Source organism: Humulus lupulus, chromosome 4, assembly GCF_963169125.1.
Source record: "Humulus lupulus chromosome 4, drHumLupu1.1, whole genome shotgun sequence".
Taxonomy (NCBI): domain Eukaryota; kingdom Viridiplantae; phylum Streptophyta; class Magnoliopsida; order Rosales; family Cannabaceae; genus Humulus; species Humulus lupulus.
In genome coordinates this window covers 250,532,411-250,552,369 of record NC_084796.1, presented here as the reverse complement: position 1 = coordinate 250,552,369, position 19,959 = coordinate 250,532,411, and the positions used below count along the sequence as shown (strand labels likewise).

At 31.8% G+C, this 19,959-nt stretch overlaps 2 protein-coding genes across 3 annotated transcripts; both read left to right on the top strand.

Annotated features, from left to right (window-relative positions):
* The first annotated feature begins 7,451 nt into the window (after positions 1 to 7,451).
* Positions 7,452 to 8,599, top strand: LOC133831740 (LOB domain-containing protein 40-like). The gene is made up of 2 exons (XM_062262141.1): positions 7,452 to 7,771; positions 7,854 to 8,599. The coding sequence occupies exons 1-2, from the start codon at positions 7,582 to 7,584 to the stop codon at positions 8,375 to 8,377; spliced, it is 714 nt and encodes a 237-aa protein (XP_062118125.1). The 5' UTR covers positions 7,452 to 7,581; the 3' UTR covers positions 8,378 to 8,599.
* Positions 8,600 to 9,585: 986 nt separating this feature from the next.
* Positions 9,586 to 12,018, top strand: LOC133831739 (NADH dehydrogenase [ubiquinone] 1 beta subcomplex subunit 10-A-like). 2 transcript variants are annotated; one of them, XM_062262140.1, is made up of 3 exons: positions 9,586 to 9,934; positions 10,053 to 10,122; positions 11,752 to 12,018. In XM_062262140.1, exons 1-2 carry the CDS (start codon positions 9,649 to 9,651, stop codon positions 10,088 to 10,090), a joined length of 324 nt encoding a protein of 107 aa, XP_062118124.1. In that variant the 5' UTR covers positions 9,586 to 9,648; the 3' UTR covers positions 10,091 to 10,122; positions 11,752 to 12,018. The 2 variants fall into 2 exon arrangements, with proteins under 2 accessions (XP_062118124.1, XP_062118123.1); XM_062262139.1 differs by having other exon boundaries at positions 9,587 to 9,934; positions 11,755 to 12,018.
* The last annotated feature ends 7,941 nt before the right edge of the window (positions 12,019 to 19,959 follow it).

The window sequence follows — 19,959 nt, the reverse complement described above, 5'->3', positions numbered from 1 at the left end:
AGACTTTACCAGCATGTCATCCACATATACCTCCATGTTTACACCAATTTGTTCTTTGAACATGTGGTTGACTAGCCGTTGGTAAGTCGCACCTGCATTTTTCAGTCCGAAGGGCATTACTTTGTAGCAATACAAGCCCGTATCGGTCCGAAAGCTGGTGTGATCCTCATCAGGGGATGCATGCTAATCTAGTTATAGCCTGAATATGCATCCATAAATGAGAGGATCTCATGTCCTGCAGTAGCATCGACCAGCTGGTCGATCCTCGGGAGTGGAAAGCAGTCTTTTGGGCAGGCTTTATTGAGGTCTGTAAAATCCACACAGGTCCGCCACTTGCCATTAGGCTTGGGGACTAGCACCGGATTGGAGACCCACGATGGATAAAAAGCTACCCGTATGAACCCGTTCTCCTTTAACCTCTCGATTTCTTCTTTTAAGGCTCGTGATCTATCTTTATCGAGCAGCCTCCTTTTTTGTTGTACTGGTGGAAAGGTCTTGTCTATGTTTAGGACATGGCTGATTACTGCAGGATCTATTCCAACCATGTCTTTATGCGACCAGGCGAAAACCTCTTGGTTTTTTCGCAAGAACTCCACCAGTGCGTGCTTCGCGGTAGGCTCTAAGTTTTTCCCAACCTTTATAACTCTGGTTGAGTCTTCTCCGTCGAGTTGGACCTCCTCCAGGTTCTCGATGGGTCCAACATTTTCTTCAAAATCCCCAAAGCGAGGATCCAAGTCTCCATCCTCACTTTGGGCAATACCCTATTTGGTGACATCACCACCTGATTGGGCTTGCGTATCAACTGCCATCTGCAATCTATCTGGGGTAGTGCTCCTCGACGTTCCACTTTTCGCCTTTGTGATCGAGGCGTTGTAGCACTCCCTGGCTTCCCTTTGGTTTCCTAAAACGCGTCCTACTCCCGCGTCTGTTGGGAACTTCATGGCTAGGTGCCACATAGAGATGAAGGCCCTTAGATCAACCAGTATGGGCCTTCCAATAACGGTATTGTACGCCGAAGGACAATCGACCACTACAAAAGTGGCGAGTAATGTCCTTGTTGTAGGCGCTGTACCCGTCGTTACTGGGAGTTTGATCATTCCGGCTGGGGCGAGTCCTTCTCCAGAGAAGCCGTATATCGTTTGATTGCAGGGCTCCAAGTCCTTTACGGACAATTTCATGCGTTCCAGTGTTGACTTATACAGGATGTTAACTTCTTGTTTTGATTTTTGTTTTTTGTTACACTCTTGACAATGCTCCATGATGAGGTATGACCATTCTAAACTCTAAACTCTTTCACGCTTCAATTTATATTTGTATTTTGATACATTGAGGACAATGCATAAATTAAGTTTGGGGGTAGTGGGTTTATATGGTTACTTCTTTCATATGTTTGAAAATGGTAGAATTTCTTTCTTTTTTTTTTTAAAAAATAAATAAAAAATTGGAGGGTAGAGTATTCATTTTATATATTAATTATAAAAAAAATTAAAAACAAAAAATATATATTTATATATGTTTAATATTATCTTTCTAGTAATTTATATTTATATAGTTTTGTGCTTTTATACTTTATTTTCTATCAAAAAATAATAATAATAATAATGAAAAAAAAAAAAATTTTAGTGATATTCGTTTTTCCTTTGATAATACCATTGATTGAGTTTGATTTTAGTTTAAAAAATATATGAATTTTTTTTAAGTTTTGTGTTTAATTCTTGGGTCAATTTTGCTTAAAAAATAAAATTTTGAAAAAAAATTATTCATCATAATATGTGAAATAAATAGTTTATTACAATAATTTTTCCAAAATTCACATAATAACTTGATAAATAGTTTTGGACTTCTAATTTAAATATATTTTCAAAGCAAGATTGACTATGGAATTAATTACATAAGCTTAATTTTTATTCATATTTTTTATAAATTATTTTCAATGTGCAATCTTTTAGGACATTTTTGATATCACCAAATAAAAAAAAAAAGTGTGTTTTTAATTTTTCTTTTGCTTGTGGACTAGCAAAATATTAAGTTTGGGGGTGTGATAACTCTACAAAATAGAGTTATTTTACCACTTTTTATGTGCTAATTGTTGCTTAATTCTTGAGTTTTTAATTGATTTATTAAGTTTTTAAATAATTTTGAATTTATTAGGTTTATTTTAAGTTTATAGATTTTTGTGTATTTTTATTGTTTTATTATCGTAAAATTTTATAGTTTAATTATTTAAAAATAATATTGTTAAGTTAGGAGTAAAAAGATGTAATTTTGAGCTTAAATGTTTAAGTAAATTAAATTTTAATTAATATTTTTATTGAACTTTTGTTGTATATTTCATTATTGAAAATAGTTAGTTTTAATTTAATTTATGTTTGTTTTAGAGGGAATTTTTTGTATGATATTTGCTCTAGAAAAGCAAGAAGAATGGTGAAAAAATGGCATTTCTATAAAAGAAAAGCAAGGAAAGTGGCAATTTACTCCAAGCCCAAACCAGGCCCATCTCTTCCCAAGCGTTACCATCATGCATCAGCCGAATCATCAACTCCCCAGCAGCAAGCATATATCACTCAGCTAGCTGCTCCTGCCTCCAACGCCAGCTGTCCCTCACATTCAGCAAACCACCTTTGGCCATCATCTTTTCAGCTCCTGAAGCCACATCAATTCAGCCCCATGGCCCAATTCCACCGAAGCATCCAGCCTCAACATCTATTCGGGCCAGCTCTGCCTTCAGCAAGTGCCTCACCAACGTGGGCCAGCCTTACATCCAAGGCCCAACATCAACAAACCAAGCCCAAATCAGGCCCAATCACTTGATACACTCCAAAGTTCAACATTTCCTCCAGCCGCCTGGACCATCAACACTACTTTGCCACAGCCACCAATATGGCTAAAAAACCATATTTGTTCCCAATGTCCACTTTTTTCTTTTCACTAAAATATCAACTCACTCTTCCATATTTTTCTCACCTAAATAAACATTCCTAATTCATTTTTTTTACCCTATCTTTTCACTAATATTTTACCCAACCAAACATTTCATCTTTCCAATACTCTTACACTTACTCTATTTATCCTACCACTTCCCAACACAATTAAATTAATCAATTTATTTATTTTAATTTGATTAATTTAATCTCCATATTTTGCCTATAAATAGAGTCTTGTAAGACCATTTGGGGGGCTCTTCTTCTTCATCTTTTTTCAACCTCTTCTACACTCCATATTTCTCTTCTTTTCACTAGTTTCTCTCTACCATTTTCATCTTTTGAAGAGCATGTCAAGTATGTTATTTTGTAATTTTTATCTAGTTATGAGCTTCTAATATTTTTCAAAGGTTATTAAGATGAGGATGAAGCAAAATGTAACTAGATAGTATTTTTTATTGTATGTTGATTTCCCATTTGTACAACATTGTTTATGGATTTTTCTATCAAAGATATGCATTTTTCATCTATTATTGAGTGTTAAAGCATATTACACTTAGTTCTTCATTATGCAAAAATATGATATTCTTTGATTAAATGTTTTTCATTAAATTGTTCGCATCTAATTCTTAGAGCATAAGTATCATATTTTGCCTAAACATAATCTCTTTGATTTCTTGTAGTTTCATTAGGTTGTAACACAACTAATGCTTAGAAATTATATCTTTTATAAGTGAAGAAAAATCCTACATTTTTAAAGAGTAACTTGTGCTCGAATAGAAAATATATTTTGAAAAAAAATATAGTGTGATTTATTTCAACTATATCTAAACTTGGGAATCAATATACTTATAAATACTATTGAACTTGCATTTTGTGGATTCTAAAATCTTAATAATCTTATTTTATATATCTCATTTGAAAACCATTTTTCTATTTAATCTTAAATATTTTTATTACTTGTCTTTTATTTTTCTAAAACAAAATCTCATCAAATATTTGGAACTAGGTTAGAATATTATTGCTTTGTTTGAAATAGTTTCTTTTGATGTTAGTCAACTCCCATGGGTTCGACCTCGTACTTACATGAACATTATATTCCGAAACGATTCGTGCACTTGCGAGTTTAAATTTTAAAACATCCCGTTTTGGGTCCAACACCAGCTGTTGTACAGCCTGGTTGAGTGCGTCTATCTGGGCTTGCACTGCGGTAGGAACTGCTGTGGCCTCTGTTGCCGAGGGGACGTTCTCTTCGTGCCGCTCGCGGCGATCGTTGAGTATATCTCTCAGGTCCTCTTCCCTTCTTCGCTGCTCGCTACCCCCGAGCCGGTTGAAGACATTATTCTGTTTAGGTTGCCCCCCGGCGTCCCGTCTATTCGGTTGGTCATCTTGAGGTATCTGGCTCCTGCCTTTACCTCTTTCTTCACTCCTTCCGCCAGCATTTCCTTTGCCTGAGTCGGCCTCATTGTACCCGTGGCCATCTCTGAACCTCGATTGGCTATGGTGAGATCGACTGTTCCCCCGATGCCCGTTTCTGGCTGAACCATCCCGAGCGTTAGAGGGTGGCCTGCGCTGGTCGTGGTGTCCCTGTGCATAATTATGCTGTGGGGGCCCCCGGACCGCAGAGCCTAACTCTGAGTCCCTCCTGTTACCAGGAGGGTATTGACCTCTGTTTGGTAGGTTCGGCCCATTATCCCTACGGCGTCCAGGGCTGCGAGGCTGATGCTCGGCCCTGTTCTGCCTCTGTTGCGGGGAATTACCCCGAGCAACTTGGGATGGTGGCTGCGCCTCAGGGTCCAGCGGGACATCGTCATGGGGCATCTAAGGCTGCTCGGGCCTTTGTGGACTCGAAGGATGGATTGGTGGGCTAGGATTGGGACCCTTCTGAGGTGGCCCATTCATTGGTTGGTTAGGCTGCGAGGCAGGTGCGGCCTGATTTCTAGCCAACAGCAAGGCTGCCTCCAGGCTGCCATGGCTTCATTCTGGCGGCGATCCACCTCTGCCTGCCTTTCGCTCAATTCCGCGCGCTGCCGTTCAATCTCCTGCTGCTGCCGCGCCATAACTTCAGTGGCAGTCTCCTGACTGGCCTTCAGGCTAGCCAGCTCTTCCTGCAACGCGCCCAGGGTGCTTTTCAACGTTGCATCAATTATTTCCTCCTCTTCAAAATCCAGTTGCGGCTCATCCTCCGCCATGCTTGCAGGAGGAGGAGGAGGTGGTGGATTCGATGGTGCAGCGGCGGCGGCCTGCCCAGTTTTCTTTCCTGCTTTCGCCATTAGTTTTTTCAGCAACGATAAATCAAGCTCTCAACGAAAGCACCAGAATGTTGACCCAAGATTTGGCCAACTGACACGGAGTCAGAATATGCTTGATATGAATGAATGTATGAGAAAAATGTAATGACAAAAAGGGAATAAGATACAGTATTTTATAGTGGTTCGGCCCCAGGATTTGGTAATGACCTACGTCCACTTGGAATGATATTGATATAAAAACCAGAAGAGTGATAAAAGAACACGGGTTCAATGAGTTTCACCACTTTCTGAAGAACAATACAGTATTTCTAGGATAATTATAATAATCTCTCACGATTCAAAAGCCAAAAGTCCCCCCCCTTTGAGCTACCTCTTGCTATTTATAGGCTCAAGGGGGATTACAAAAGATTGTTACAGATATTCTTCCCTGAATAATCGGATACTCAGGAGATTGTGTGAGATAAATTCGGGATTCATAAAGATCTTCCCATTAATGTCCCCTTATACACGGAACTATCGACCAGACTGGTCGCGGGTAAGAAAGGCTTGCACTGCTTCAAATGTGTCCTCTGGTCGATACTCTAGCAGAAACGTTTCCAGGTGTCAGCCACGTGTCCAGGGATCACTTACCACGTTACAAATGCTAATTTTACGGATAACAAAAACAATCTTCAAACATATTGTATTCTACGCATATAAAAAAATTAGTCACGCGTGCAACAACTTGTTTAAACCTTGTTTTCGGTACTGTAAATTATTTGGAATTTTCTAAAAAATTTATATAGTATTCTAAATAACTACAATATACACTATCATAAATCAAAAGTCGTACTGAAATATTCCCGGATAACAAACATAGAAATACACTATATATTTAATACAAATTTTGACATAGGTTTCTTCTTTTCCACATTTAGTTTAGTACATCCAAGTCAAAATGAAATGGATATGAATGGGAACAATAAAAAAAAACCAGAGGCTCATCTCCCAACTGCGCCCACAGACCTGATATAACCGAAACCCCAAAACCAGTGTACTGTACTCTCCTACCTATCTCACTTCTCACGCGCTTTACTCTTCAAATTTTTTATTTAAATAAATTTCTTCATTTTTTTTCTAAAAAAAATGTAAATAAATTTCTTAATATTTCAAAATAATTAAACCAATATTTATTTATTTTTATTCAAAACGTTTTTATAATAAATTTTTATTTCAAAAATTAAAAATAATTTGTTTCAATTTTTTTTTAAATATATTTTTAAATAGTAAAAAAATATTATTTAGAGTATGCTATTTTTGGCACTCAGATTGTAGTTAGGGTTTTTCTATCGGGACGTTATATATCAATTTTGATGTGAAATTCACATCAAATCATTTCCGGTAGGACTACAAACATATCATCATTTTTTTGTTTTTGTTTTTTATATTGATATTTTATAAATAACTATATAATTATATTATTTTATTTATAAGATAAATAAATATAATAATAAAGAATATATTTTTTTTTTTGTAAATTTTAGTGTTATAGTTGGAATGGGAAAAAAATATAGTACTAAAATTTTACCACATTGGTTTTTGTGATTGGAGTTGAACTTATAGTAGACTTTCCCATCGATTTTCAAAAAATTCTAATGTAAAAATAAAATTCAAACATTTTGTTACACAAATATTTTTTTTTTATACACGCGTATACACATGGTTTGTCCATATGATAAATAGCTACAACTAATTGTTGTTGAGTTTCTTTATTTTGTTGAATTATATTTCAATTAGTAAATAGCAACTAAAATATTTAATATTTTCAAAATATTATATTTTTATACTTAATATTTTTTAGTGGTAAATATACTCAATATCTTCAAAATGTTACATTTTTATACTTAAATTTTTTTTACGGTAAATATACATAATATTTTTAAAATGTTGTATTTTTATACCTATTTTTTAAAATTATTTTGGAAAATAATAAAAAAAATGAAGTAAAAATATAAGATTTTAGTTATTTTAAAATATTAACTTTATTTCAAATGAATGAAGTTACTATTTTCTATATTTTTTTTTTTAAAAAAGGGAGAAATTGGGTCAAATTTTTTTTTTTTTTGAAAGGGTATTTTATTTTCTTATTGTCAAAGCTAGTAATTTTAATCATATATTATTTATAAATAATAAATCCCTATGTTATTAATATCCTTTTCATATTATTATATAAACACTAGCAAAAACCCGACACCCGTTTTCTGGGAAAACCACTTTGACTGATTTACAAACCCACGTCCTCTCCCTTTCTACAAAATCCCCCAAATCCCATTTTCCCAAACTCAACATTTACTTTCTCTCCCATTTTCTCGCTTCCCAAACACAATCCCAAAATCCTGTAATTCTACATTCAAAACAAAAAAACAATCATGCGATTAAGCTGCAATGGCTGTCGAATCCTCCGACGAGGCTGCGCCAAGAGCTGCTCCATCAGACCCTGCCTCGACTGGATCAAATCCTCCGAATCCCAATCCAACGCCACTCTCTTCCTCGCCAAATTCTACGGCCGCGCCGGACTCATCAACCTCCTCAATGCCGGCCCCCTCCACCGTCGACCTGGTAATTTTCTATAAACAATACATAAATATTTCCCAAAACGACGTCCAATTTTCTAAAACGACATTCGATTTCTACTCTGCAGAGATTTTCAAGTCGTTGCTTTACGAAGCTTGCGGTCGGATTGTGAATCCCGTCGGCGGCTCGACCGGGTTGGTTCAGTCCGGAAGCTGGTACCTCTGCGAAGCCGCCGTTGAAGCCGTACTCAGAGGCGAGCCGATTACGCCGGTTTCTGCTGAGTTGGCGCCGGGAAGCTCTAGCGTGAGCGGCGATATCCGCCACGCGGCTAAGAGAGATGGCTCTGTTATTCGCAAGGTTCAGTCTCGGAGGCGGCTCAAGCGGAAGGTGGCCAAGGTTGAGGTACAGTCGGAGACCGAGTTTGGGACTGAGTCGGCTCAGTTGGTTCTGTCTGGACCGCCAGTGAGTCACGATTCGGAGGGAACTCGGCAGCTGCTGAGTCCTGGAGCCGATAGCGGAGAGGAGGACAGCGGATCGGTGGCTTTGGCTGTTAAGCCGAAGCTCGGTGGTGTAGAATTGGAGCTGACTTTGGGCTGGGCGATGTGGACTTTTGACAAGAGCGAACGTTCTGAAGAAGAAGATGCCAATTGATTTTTTTTTTTTTTTTACAAATTTTGGATAGTAGCAATTTTTTTTTCTTATATAATACATATTAAGTATATTAAAATGTACTTTTTTTTGTTACAAAACTGTAAAAATAGAAATTATAGTAGGATTTACTTTATATTTGGTGTGAAAAAAAAAATGTTGGAGAATGGAAATAAAAATATGAAAAATCTCATACTACTACATGATTTTTCTTTTTAATTATTATTCTTTTGGCATCTTAAATGAAATGGAAAAGGCCATTTTTAAAAAATATATATTTGATGAGCCTTACAATTATACATATGTTTTTATGTTTATTTAGATAATGATCTTCTTTGGAGGAGGTGGGCTCAACATGTTTTGTTTGTGACTTTAGACCCATAAAATTTCTTGAGGTCTTATATTTAAAATATTTTTTTTAGTTCTTATTTATCATTAAAATAAACTTCTCTTTTTGCCCTTATTTTTCATTATAAAAGATTTTTTTTAGGCCGATTTTGTTTTTTTAGGTATTATTTCTCATGAATAAATATTAACAAGGCCTTGGGCTAAAGTCTAGTTTGCCTTACGATTGAGCCAACCCTACTTTCGAGACGTGTCTCGGAGATTTTTCCCAAACAATTTTAACAAGTTGAACTCTAACTCGTTCGAGCTCATCCTACATTGTTGTACCTGCTTGATATCAAAAGGTGGGCTTCCAATTGAATTTGTAGAACCAAGACCCTTCTACCATGAGTAACGATAAGTACACTAAAAATATGTACTCAAACATTACACATAATAGTGTATTACTGTTTTTTAAAAAGAGTGGGTCACAATTTTAATAAATGTGATTGGCTAGGTTAAACTGTCACATCACTGTGTATAATATTTTGGTGTATATTTTTTGTGCACATATCATTACTCCTAAATAACTGGCTGCGTCTCTTGCGTTCATTACGAGCAAATTTTTGAATAAAATGAAAATAAAAATTTAAAAAGAATATAAAACTTACAATACTAATGTAATGATCAAAATATGAGATTATTTAAAATTTATAAAAAAAAATATACTTAATTTATGATTAGAAAATCATCTATCCACCACCATAGCCCATTGGTGGTGAATGCAGACAAAGAGCAGTGCCTATTGGAAGTTGATTGGGCCTCAAAAGTAAGCCCAATGGGCCATCTTTGTAGCCCAAATAAACACCTGTCGAACGGTGAATCTCAAACTCAAACTCAAACTCGAAGACCCGAAAAGTGAGAGCAGAGAAAAGTTTTTGAGAAAGAGAATGGGGAGAAAGAAGGGAGTAGAGTTCGATGAGTCGCCGCCGGATGACTTCGATGCGGAGAATCCGTACAAGGACCCAGTGGCCATGCTGGAGATGAGGGAGCACATCGTCAGGGAGAAGTGGATCGATATCGAGAAAGCAAAGATTATCAGAGAAAAGCTAAAATGGTGTTACCGCGTCGAAGGCATCAATCACCTCCAGAAGTGTCGCCATCTCGTCCAACAGTACCTTGACTCCACCCGCGGCATCGGCTGGGGCAAGGACGGCCGTCATCCCGCTCAACACGGTCTCTCTTCTCTTAAAAATGATACCCATTTCATGATGACCTAGAATATACACTATCAAGTTTTCATTTTGTTGTTGTTTACTGATTTCTGGGAACTTTTCTTTTTTGGGTGAATCAGGTCCCAAGGTTGTGGCAGAGGCAGAGGAGGTTGAGTGATTTTCAATGTTGTTCAGATTGTTATTTTTAAGGTATTTTTATTGTGTTTAAGCTTTTCAATTTATCATGGTACTTGTATGTTGTGAGAACTGAGAACAATTTAGTTATGGGGGTACCTTGAATGCTTGTTATCTTGATTTTTTCTGATCAATTTAAGTTAATGCTAAGCTTTTAAGATGTTATTATTATGAACTAAGTTTAGATGGGTTCTAAAAGTCATGAAACTGAGTGTTCCTGGTTAAGATTATATTGCTGGCAACCTGTGCTAGGGGATTGTTAAATGTAGGTAATTTTAGTAGGAACTAAATTCATTTGAACATTGGTGTAGAGCCTTGAGGTACTGAGTCAGTTAATGAGGATTTGTCTTCAAGTCCCTTCTCACCAACGACCTCTAGTGTTGAAATTGAACTGTTTAATGTTTATTACTTTGTTTTAGCGTTAGTTCTATGTAATTTTATTGATAGCATTTGCACACTTACCTTGGAACATTTTATATGGTGGGTTGTAAATAAACTCTCAATTACATATCTGCTTAAAGGTTACCACTAGGTAGGACAACCTAAACTTAGACTTTTAGCTAAGAGCCACCTTTGCAATCCCACCTTGGATTCAATAAAAAGCAAATATGTATGTTTTTGTTTTCTTCTATATAACCTCTAAATCTATGAGAAATTATATAAACAAATTACAAATAAAAGAAGATGAAATTTAAATGGAGGGGGTTACTAAAACCAAAAAGACTGGGGTTCACCTCCCTTCTTGAAAATATCATGGGTGCCTAATAATGCCAATAAGTTTTTGTTGGAGTTATTAGAAGTCCACCTGGGCATCACTCATTAATCAAGGCTCTGGCTGACCACTCTGAGAAAGAAAGGACCGCAGACAGAAAGGGCTCTAACTTGAAGATAACAACAGTTCAAAAGAGTAACATCTTTAAAAGTATTTAGAACGGAAGCATAATGCCATTTTGTTTTTGGCATTTATAGTTTGTTATTTGGTATTAGTAGTTGAAATTCTCTTGTAATCTGTGATAGGTTCTCAGTTGAGATTAGAAAGAAATGCTAGATTATTTGGGAGGAATGAGCTTAAATAGTAGTTAGTATGAGTAAATAAAAGAAACTGTCAGAAATATGGTGAGGAAAGTTAGTTATGGAGTTGTAATAAATAGTGAGGGAGGGTGTGGATTGTTTGTTAAATTTGGGAGGCTTAAGGGATCCTCGAATTTCCCTTACTATCTTTCATTACCTGTATTTTCTTGGAATGAACATCAAGGGAGAAGGCTCAATAGCCATTTTCAGATTTTGGCTCTTATTCGACTGTGAGCAAAGCAAATAGATTTTTTGTGGTTTAATCTCTGCTTTGTGGTTTAAGAGGCAATACAGTAGTGGATATCATTTTCATGAAATCTATCTGTTGTGACTAAGATTTGACAACAACACTTATAGAACAAAGAAAACGTAGCTAGATAAATGAAATGAAATTATCACAGAAAACCAAAACATCATAAAAATATCTAAAACTATAGTTGTATTGGATTGTGAAGAAGCTGCCCTTTTTCATTTACACCCAACATGTTTAAACAATACATTACATTTTGTTGCATCAATTCCAGTGTTTGAACACAGAAAAGTTGATGTACATTACTTTCTTTTTTGTATTAGCAGGCGACTAATTTGGTCTGAAGATAAATGGGCAAAGCGGAGAACAGTTGGGTTTTAACTACATTGCCCAATGGTTTCATTGTGGCTCTCTTTGTTTTATTTTTATGGAGACTCCATCATCCACAGTGTTTTTTTTTTGTCTTGTAATGTGCAGACTGGCAGTATTTTGTTCTAGATTTTCTTGCACCAATTACTGCCAAATATTTGGACAGGACCGTGAATCAAATTTCATCACATCACATCAATAAATAAATATTCTTGTCTTGACATGTTGTTTTTTGTTTTCCTATTTTTTTTAGGTTTTTGTTTTGCTTTTTATTATGGTTATAATACCTTTTTGGATGTGTTTTGTCTCACTTTGGGCTTGTGTAATACAATTATTTGGTGATAGAATTTTGATGAATTAAAAAGTTAAATATAATAATATAATTATTTTGTAAAATAATTTTGTTTATATTTTAATTTGTTAGTTCGGTGAATTATAATAATTTTGTTTATATTTTAAATTGTTAGTTTGGTGAATTATTTATAATTTTAATTTAAAAAATTTTGATCAAAATTGAGTTGGAACTATTTTATAAAACACATCGTCTTAAAAGTTTTTTTTTGTCAAAATTGGTAATTGGTAAAAAAAGACAATTAAAAAAAAAAGTATAAACCCTTTATTAATAAAATTATACTTGTTATTTTTTATTTATTTCTTCAACCCAAGATAAACACCTTGGCTTGAACAAAGGTTGGGAAGAAGGTTCTTAATTAATATAATTATATTTGTTATTAACAACATCACAATTATCATAAATATATATATATAAATCCCAATTGGGTGAAATAGTAGTAAAGAAACTTTCAGCACATGACATGATTTTAAATGATTATGCTACTTATTAAGAAATTGTTTAGAATTACAACAAAATTTCGAGTACAAGATAAGAACATTACATAGTTAATCTTACTCGAATACTGTAGTTATACAAATGAATATATATATATTTATATAGATAGATGGATCTCTTCTTCTGATCAGTTGGGGATGATGACTTCTCTATATATTGATTTGTACTGTCTAGTGTCTCTGAATCATTCCTGCCTGTAGTGAGAAAACTAAGCAATATTAGTCACATAATCAAGGACGAGTATAAAGAGAAGAGTAATATCATGGAGAAAAGAAAAACCATAAACAAGTATATGTCATTATATATATATATACACATATATTTGAATATATGTATATATATACTATGAATATCTATAGGGGAAGGGAGCTCCCTTCAGTCCAATGGGTGAGCTAAGTAAGCGGAAGGAGTTGCTCCCACGCCATGCACCTGGCCAAACCCTTAACATTTATAGCTATATATATATATGTATATATATATATTGATGATGATGATGATGAAGAATCTGTAAAAGAACATAAATGAAAACATTAAGGATAGCCAAAATGCATGAAATGGCAGCTCTACACACTTCTCAGCCCTCTGTATTGGACTAAAGGGAGCTCCTTCTACCTTTCCCAAAAATCCCATCTATACATATAATATATATATATATATATATATGTATATATACTATGAGAGTTGAGTGAAATGAGTAGTATATATATATATATGTATAAATATCTCTATATGTATCCTATATCTCTTCTCATTATCCAAGTGATAGAGAAGAGTATACATGGCCCTTCCACGTTCATTTGCTTTCTTATATATACTACCATTCTCTTAGGTCATATATATCATATATATATACATATAATTATATATTCGTGGGATAAGAATGTACATAGATAGATATAGAGAGAGATTATTTATTATATATATATATATCATATTTGATAATGAGGTGTCCACATTGATGAACTTTTCAATCTCATTCATTTCTAGTTTTATATTGTCTTTGGCTTTCTTTTTCAGAAAAAAAGAGCAATCACATGCATCCCTTACATACATTATTTACTTAAATATATATATTGGATAATTATATGGTGGCCTCGTGCATATCTTATATGTTTTGGGGGGCGATGTTTGGACCACCGTTTTTATTGTAGCTATTTAGAGTATTTTGTAAATTCTTAATAAATTTTGAATAATTTACTAGTATAAAAAACTAGGTTTAAACAGATTATTACACATGTGACTAATTTTTTTTTATGCTCGTAGAAAATAGTCTGTTTTGAACTTATTTTTCGGCACTGTAAATTATTCAGAATTTCCTGAAAAATTTACAGGTTCCTCTAAATAACTACAATATACACAAATATACACAGATAAAAAAAATCACAACGAAAAACTATTCACGAGGAAAAAAATACAAAAGGCATGTCGGGTATGTACCATAAAAGTATCATTTATATATCTATATATAATAAGTGTGTAGATATTTTACAATAATAATTATTTAAAAATAAAAAATAATTAAAAAATTAAAATATGATATTTTCAGATATTTTACAATGATAATTATTTTAAAATACTAAATAATTAAACAAATTAAAATATGATATTTCTGAGATATTTTACAATGATAATTATATAAAATTATAATAAAATCATACGTTTTATAACTTAAATAAAATTTAATTAAACTTAAACTCCCTTATTATAATAATGTTATATTAAACATATAATATATTCTACTGTGAAGTAGCAACAATTTAAAAAAAAAAAAAAAATTGTAAGAAACTTAAATTTAAAATCCACGTATAATATTTAATATTACATTAAATATATAATATATAATCTCTTGTTGTCATTTCTAAAATAAAAAACTATAACAAACATAAACTTAAACAAAAATAAATAAATTACTTAATTAAAATAGGATGTTTATTTCAAAATTTATATGACATTAATATACATTTAATAAAATAATTAATAAATTCTATAAATAAAACTAACTAAACGTACATATTTCACGTTGTTTGTATCTAGTATGTACGTGAAATAAGCACATTTACTTAGTTTTTGAATTTGGGAGTGACAACAAGAGATTATATATTATATGTTTAATGTAATATTAAATATTATACGTGAATTTTAAATTTAGGTTTCTTGATATTTAAAAAAATAATAATTTGTTGTTAATTCACAGTAGATTATATTATATTATATGTTTAATATGAAATTATTCTAATAAGTAAGTTTAAATTTAATTTAAGTTATAAAATGTATGATTTTATTATTTTTAAATAATTATCATTGTAAAATATTTCAAAAATATCATATTTTAATATGTTTACAAATTACAGTTAAAAAAATAAAAAATTATTAAAACTAAAAATTTTCATTATTTACCTAAGATAATATTAGGCTGAATAGTTGAGACTTACATGTACACATCTATATAACAATCTTTGTTTCAATTAACTTATCATTTAACCTAACATGTATAATTAAGAATTTTTATTGTTTTTAATTATCTTGAAAAATATCTTAATATATATATTTATAATATGATGCATGATCAACTAGCTTGCCAACTAAGACCATAATAAAATTGTATTATATGTCTCAATTGATCGTATTATATATGCCCTTATATTATACGTATGCAAGACAACGATCAATAATAATAAAACCTCTAATAATGCATATAAAATATTATATATACATGGTCAAATTATATATGAACACAAACTCTCTGTATTTATAATATTTTCGTTTTGGAGTTGAGATTATACAATTCAAATAGATATTTCATGTACTGTACATGAAAATATTCCCTTGAGATCACAAACCCCATTCACTAAACGACAACATAATAAAATCATATATATATATATCTATAAAAGGGAATTCATCTATAAGAGAGCTCTCAATGTTTATAACCTGTGAACAGTTTTCAACGCGATTTTTTTTTATGACCGTGTATATTATAGCTATTTAGAGCATCCTGCAAATTTTCAAAATATTCCAAATAGTTTACAGTACCGAAAACTAGGTTCAAACATGTTGTTTTCCACTCGCATAAAAAAAATTAGTCACGCGTGCAACAACATGTTTGAACCTAGTTTTCGGTACTGTAAACTATTCAAAATTTTCTGAAAATTTGCATGATGCTCTAAATAGCTACAATATACATGGTTATAAAAAAAAATCATGCCGAAAACTGTTCACGGGTCGAGAAACATTGAGAGTCTTACCGGTAAGACTTAAAGTGAAGCCCTTATAAAAAAATTGTCATATATATATATATAAGAAAATTCTATGGCATGAATTTTGTCCTTACCGATAGAAGCGTTTTTGTTTTTAATAAGTGAATAAATTATAACCTAATTTTTTTTATACGACGATGTATACTATAGTTATAATAGTTATCCCACTAATTTTTAGAAAATTCTGAATAATTTAAATTGCCGAAACAAAATTCAAAATAATTTATTTCTCACACATATAAAACAAGCCTAAAAACAATTTGTTTTCGTATTTTTTGTATATGGATAGATTACAATTCAATTTTTTTACATGACAGTGTACAATGTAATTACTTAGAATTCTCATAATTTTTTTGAAATTCTAAGTAATTTACGGTACTGAAAATAAAATAAATCTTTTTACCTTACAAGTAGGACACAACTCTATTTTAAATACGTAAATAAATTATTAATTTTTTTTTATAATAGTATGTATTATAGTAATAATAGACCTCCTACAAATTTAGGTCTCTAAAAAAGACACGTACATAAAGTAAAACTGTGCCCTGCCGGTAAGATAAAAAAAATTATAATTATAATTATAATTGATTTATTTGTCTAAAATAGAATAGTGTTCGTCTCTATGTATATATATATATATATATATATAGTTGATATAATACATTGATGGAGAGAATATTAAATTGAATTATGAATATCTACTTTGTAATATTGGAAATTTCTGCATAAGGAACTCCAAAAGGAACTTTATTGGTGGGGTTCTTTTGTGTTTTCAACTCATGAATAGTTTTCAGAACGATTTTTTTTATGACAGTGTATATTGTAGTTATTTAGAGTATTTTGTAAATTTTCATAAAATTCTGAATAATTTACAGTGCTGAAAACTAGTTTAAAAACAAGTTGTTGCACCCGTAACTAATTTTTTTATACACGTAGAAAATAGCATATTTGAACCTAGTTTTCGGCATTGTAAATTATTCAGAATTTTCAGAAAATTTGCAAGATGCTGTAAATAACTACAATATATAAGATCATAAAATAAAAAAAATCACACCAAAATTTATTCACGGATAAAAAATATAAAAAATATCTCTTTTTAAAAGCATTACCATAGAATTATCCTTTAATATTTTCCATCTTATTCTTGACTATAAAATTACTTTGTTTACAAATATAATATAAGAAATTAAAAACGAAAGAGTTTGAGAGAGAGATTAAATTTAAAAGAGGAAGAAGCCAAATAGAAAAAGTTGAAACTAGAAAATATGGAGTAAAATATAGAGAAGAGAGTGTAAAAGTGGGTAGGAAAATCAAGCTATTTATGAAGAAACAGTGAATCAGATCACAAATATATGATTATTTGGTCAAAAAAGTAGATCTCCTTCTCCTTTGAGTTCCGAGGTCCCTTAGATTCGCTCATGTGATTTTCTTTTTGTCTTTCTTTCTTTCATAGATTCTGATTCTCACTCCCTCTTTAGATTCCTCTACTTTATATGTAAATATATATAGAGACAATATTTTTTTATTTTCTTTTAAAATCTCCATGAACTCATACTATTGGTCTTCAATCTTCCTCAAATTATACATCCAAAATTCTTTAAAATAATAATAATAATAATAATAAAGGAATTTACTCGTTTGGTACCCTATATTTTTGCAAAGTATCATTTTAGTACTTTCTATTTTCAATAATGCTCATATAGTACTCTGTATTTTAAAATTATACATATTTGATACCCTAGACTCAGATTCGATAGATTAAATTTTGTCAATATGATCAAACTGTCATCAGTTATATGTAATTAAGTAATTAAATTTAAATTTGGAACTTACATAATTGACAGCAGTTTGATTAAATTAGTAAAATTTTATTAATTAAATTTGAGTTTAGGATATCAAATATGTACGATTTTAAAATACAGGGTATTATATGAGCATTATTAAAAACAGAGGGTACCAAAATAATACTTTGAAAAAACACAGGGTACTAAATGGTTACCCTAATAATAATCTCTTCATCTTCTTAAATCAATGTTGTAATTTTTGAGCAACCAAATATTACTTGAGGTACAAAAATATTTAATTACAAATAGGATTCTTTGATTGTCATAAGAAAAATATAAAGAAATGGTGGTAGTAGTTTGTTGTCCATAACTAAGAAAAGAAAAGATCGAGGAAGAAGAAGCGAACCGCACTACTACAAAAATTATTTTTTTGCCACTGCAAAAGTATCAGTCAAAGGTTTTGAACGACGCTTTATGAATGCGAGAATTTTAAGTGTCAATTTATAAATAATGGCTTAAAAACTTGGTATGGACGTTAGTTAGAGTCTGACAGCTATAGATGTCAATCCAAACTAACAGCTGTAACCCTTAGTGGCAGTTTTTTTTCAACCAATTGTATTTATCTAAATTAAGATTTGTAATTTTAAAAAATAGTATTTATCATATTACTGTGTGTAATATTTGAATGTACGTATCATCGTTACTATGGAAAATTATACATGTTATTAAATGAGGCCCAAATGAGATCGACATAGCTTACTGGCATGCTTAAGGTCCATAAACATGCTATCTAAGACTATGTTCGGTAGGAAAGAGGGAGATTATGATGGATGGAGAACTTACGAATGATGGAGATATTAGCTGTTCTTCTTCATGTTGTTTAGCATCAGGAGTGAAGTTAAAAGAATCGAGAGGAAATTATTTATTAAAATTACCATTTTATACTTTTAACATGAATATCTATCATATTTTAAAATGAAAAATGTGATGTTTTACATATTCTTTTGGCTTTTTCTTGAATTCCTCCAAATTTGGAGGAATTGATTTTTGAGATATAGAGGAAAAGGCCAACCAAACAAAGAATTCAACCTAGCCCTTTCTCTCACCTTCTTACCAAACAAAGAATTCAACCTACCCTCTCCATCCACCCACCTCTCCTCCATACCAAACAAAGGGTAAGTCAATTGGTCAGCTCATTGGGCCAAAGTATCTTAGTTATTCAATTTGTGACAAAAAAAGAAGGCCCATTAAGCCCATTTTTGATGCCACACACAATTTGGGGATTATTAATCCTAAGTGTGTATGTTTTGTGATTATGAGTTTTGGTTAATGGTTCTCTATAGGTAAGATAGGGAGAGAGAAATAAAGTTGTGCTCATAATTACCTAGAGCACATTAGAGTTCATTTCTTTGTCTTTGATCTTATTTTCTGGTCAATGTGATAGATTCATCAAGTAAAAACATGCCACTTTGATATAAATAGTATTATGGATAAATCTTTAATTATTAATTGTGAAACTTTTATTTATGCTCTTGTAATAATTAATTCTCAAAAAACTATTTACTGTCGGTATTTAATGGAATCAAGAAACAAAAATAGTTAGAATTTTAGAAGTCTAAACTTACCAATACTTGGTAATTGTTTTTTAGGTAATCAAGCCCACCACGGACAATAATAAAGTATAAATATAGAATCTAAACCAATATTTTTCTAAGTTGAATTATGAAATGACAATTATGAAGGATTGTCTTTATTGATCATGGCTGAATTATAATAAAGATACTAATTGTGGTTAAAAAAAATTGTGGCCGTCACTTAACATTCTTCTCTCCATTTTTCCTTTTCTCTATTTTACTTTGTTACCAAATGCCTTTTTTTTTTTACTTTGATTCTCCATTTTTCATTTCTACCAAACACCTTTTTTTTTTTTTTAGTTTGTTATAGATTTTTAATTTCTTAATTTGACATTTAAATAAACCTAAATAAAGAGATCAAAAAGAAAAATTATAGCAAAATCACTTCTCTTTTTCTTATTTTAGTATAAAAATTTACCTTGATTAATTATTCATGTTTCACAATATTTTTATAAAATGCAAAACCAATCTTAAACAATAATTGAAACACATCTTATTTCTAATGCTATTTCGCCATTGGTATATATATATATATGATGTAGCAGACCATTTTCTTGGTTTTAAATATTTTTGTGAAATTGAAAATATTTGGCGTATCACAATGAGCCCAATTATGAGATTTCAAGGGGTAGCTGTA

Coding starts and splice junctions, on each gene's coding strand:
- LOC133831739 (XM_062262140.1), top strand. CDS start 9,649: ATGGGGAGAAAGAAGGGAGTAGAGTTCGATGAGTCGCCGCCGGATGAC. Junction 9,935..10,052: donor CCGTCATCCCGCTCAACACG/GTCTCTCTTCTC, acceptor TGGGTGAATCAG/GTCCCAAGGTTGTGGCAGAG.
- LOC133831740 (XM_062262141.1), top strand. CDS start 7,582: ATGCGATTAAGCTGCAATGGCTGTCGAATCCTCCGACGAGGCTGCGCC. Junction 7,772..7,853: donor CCCCCTCCACCGTCGACCTG/GTAATTTTCTAT, acceptor TCTACTCTGCAG/AGATTTTCAAGTCGTTGCTT.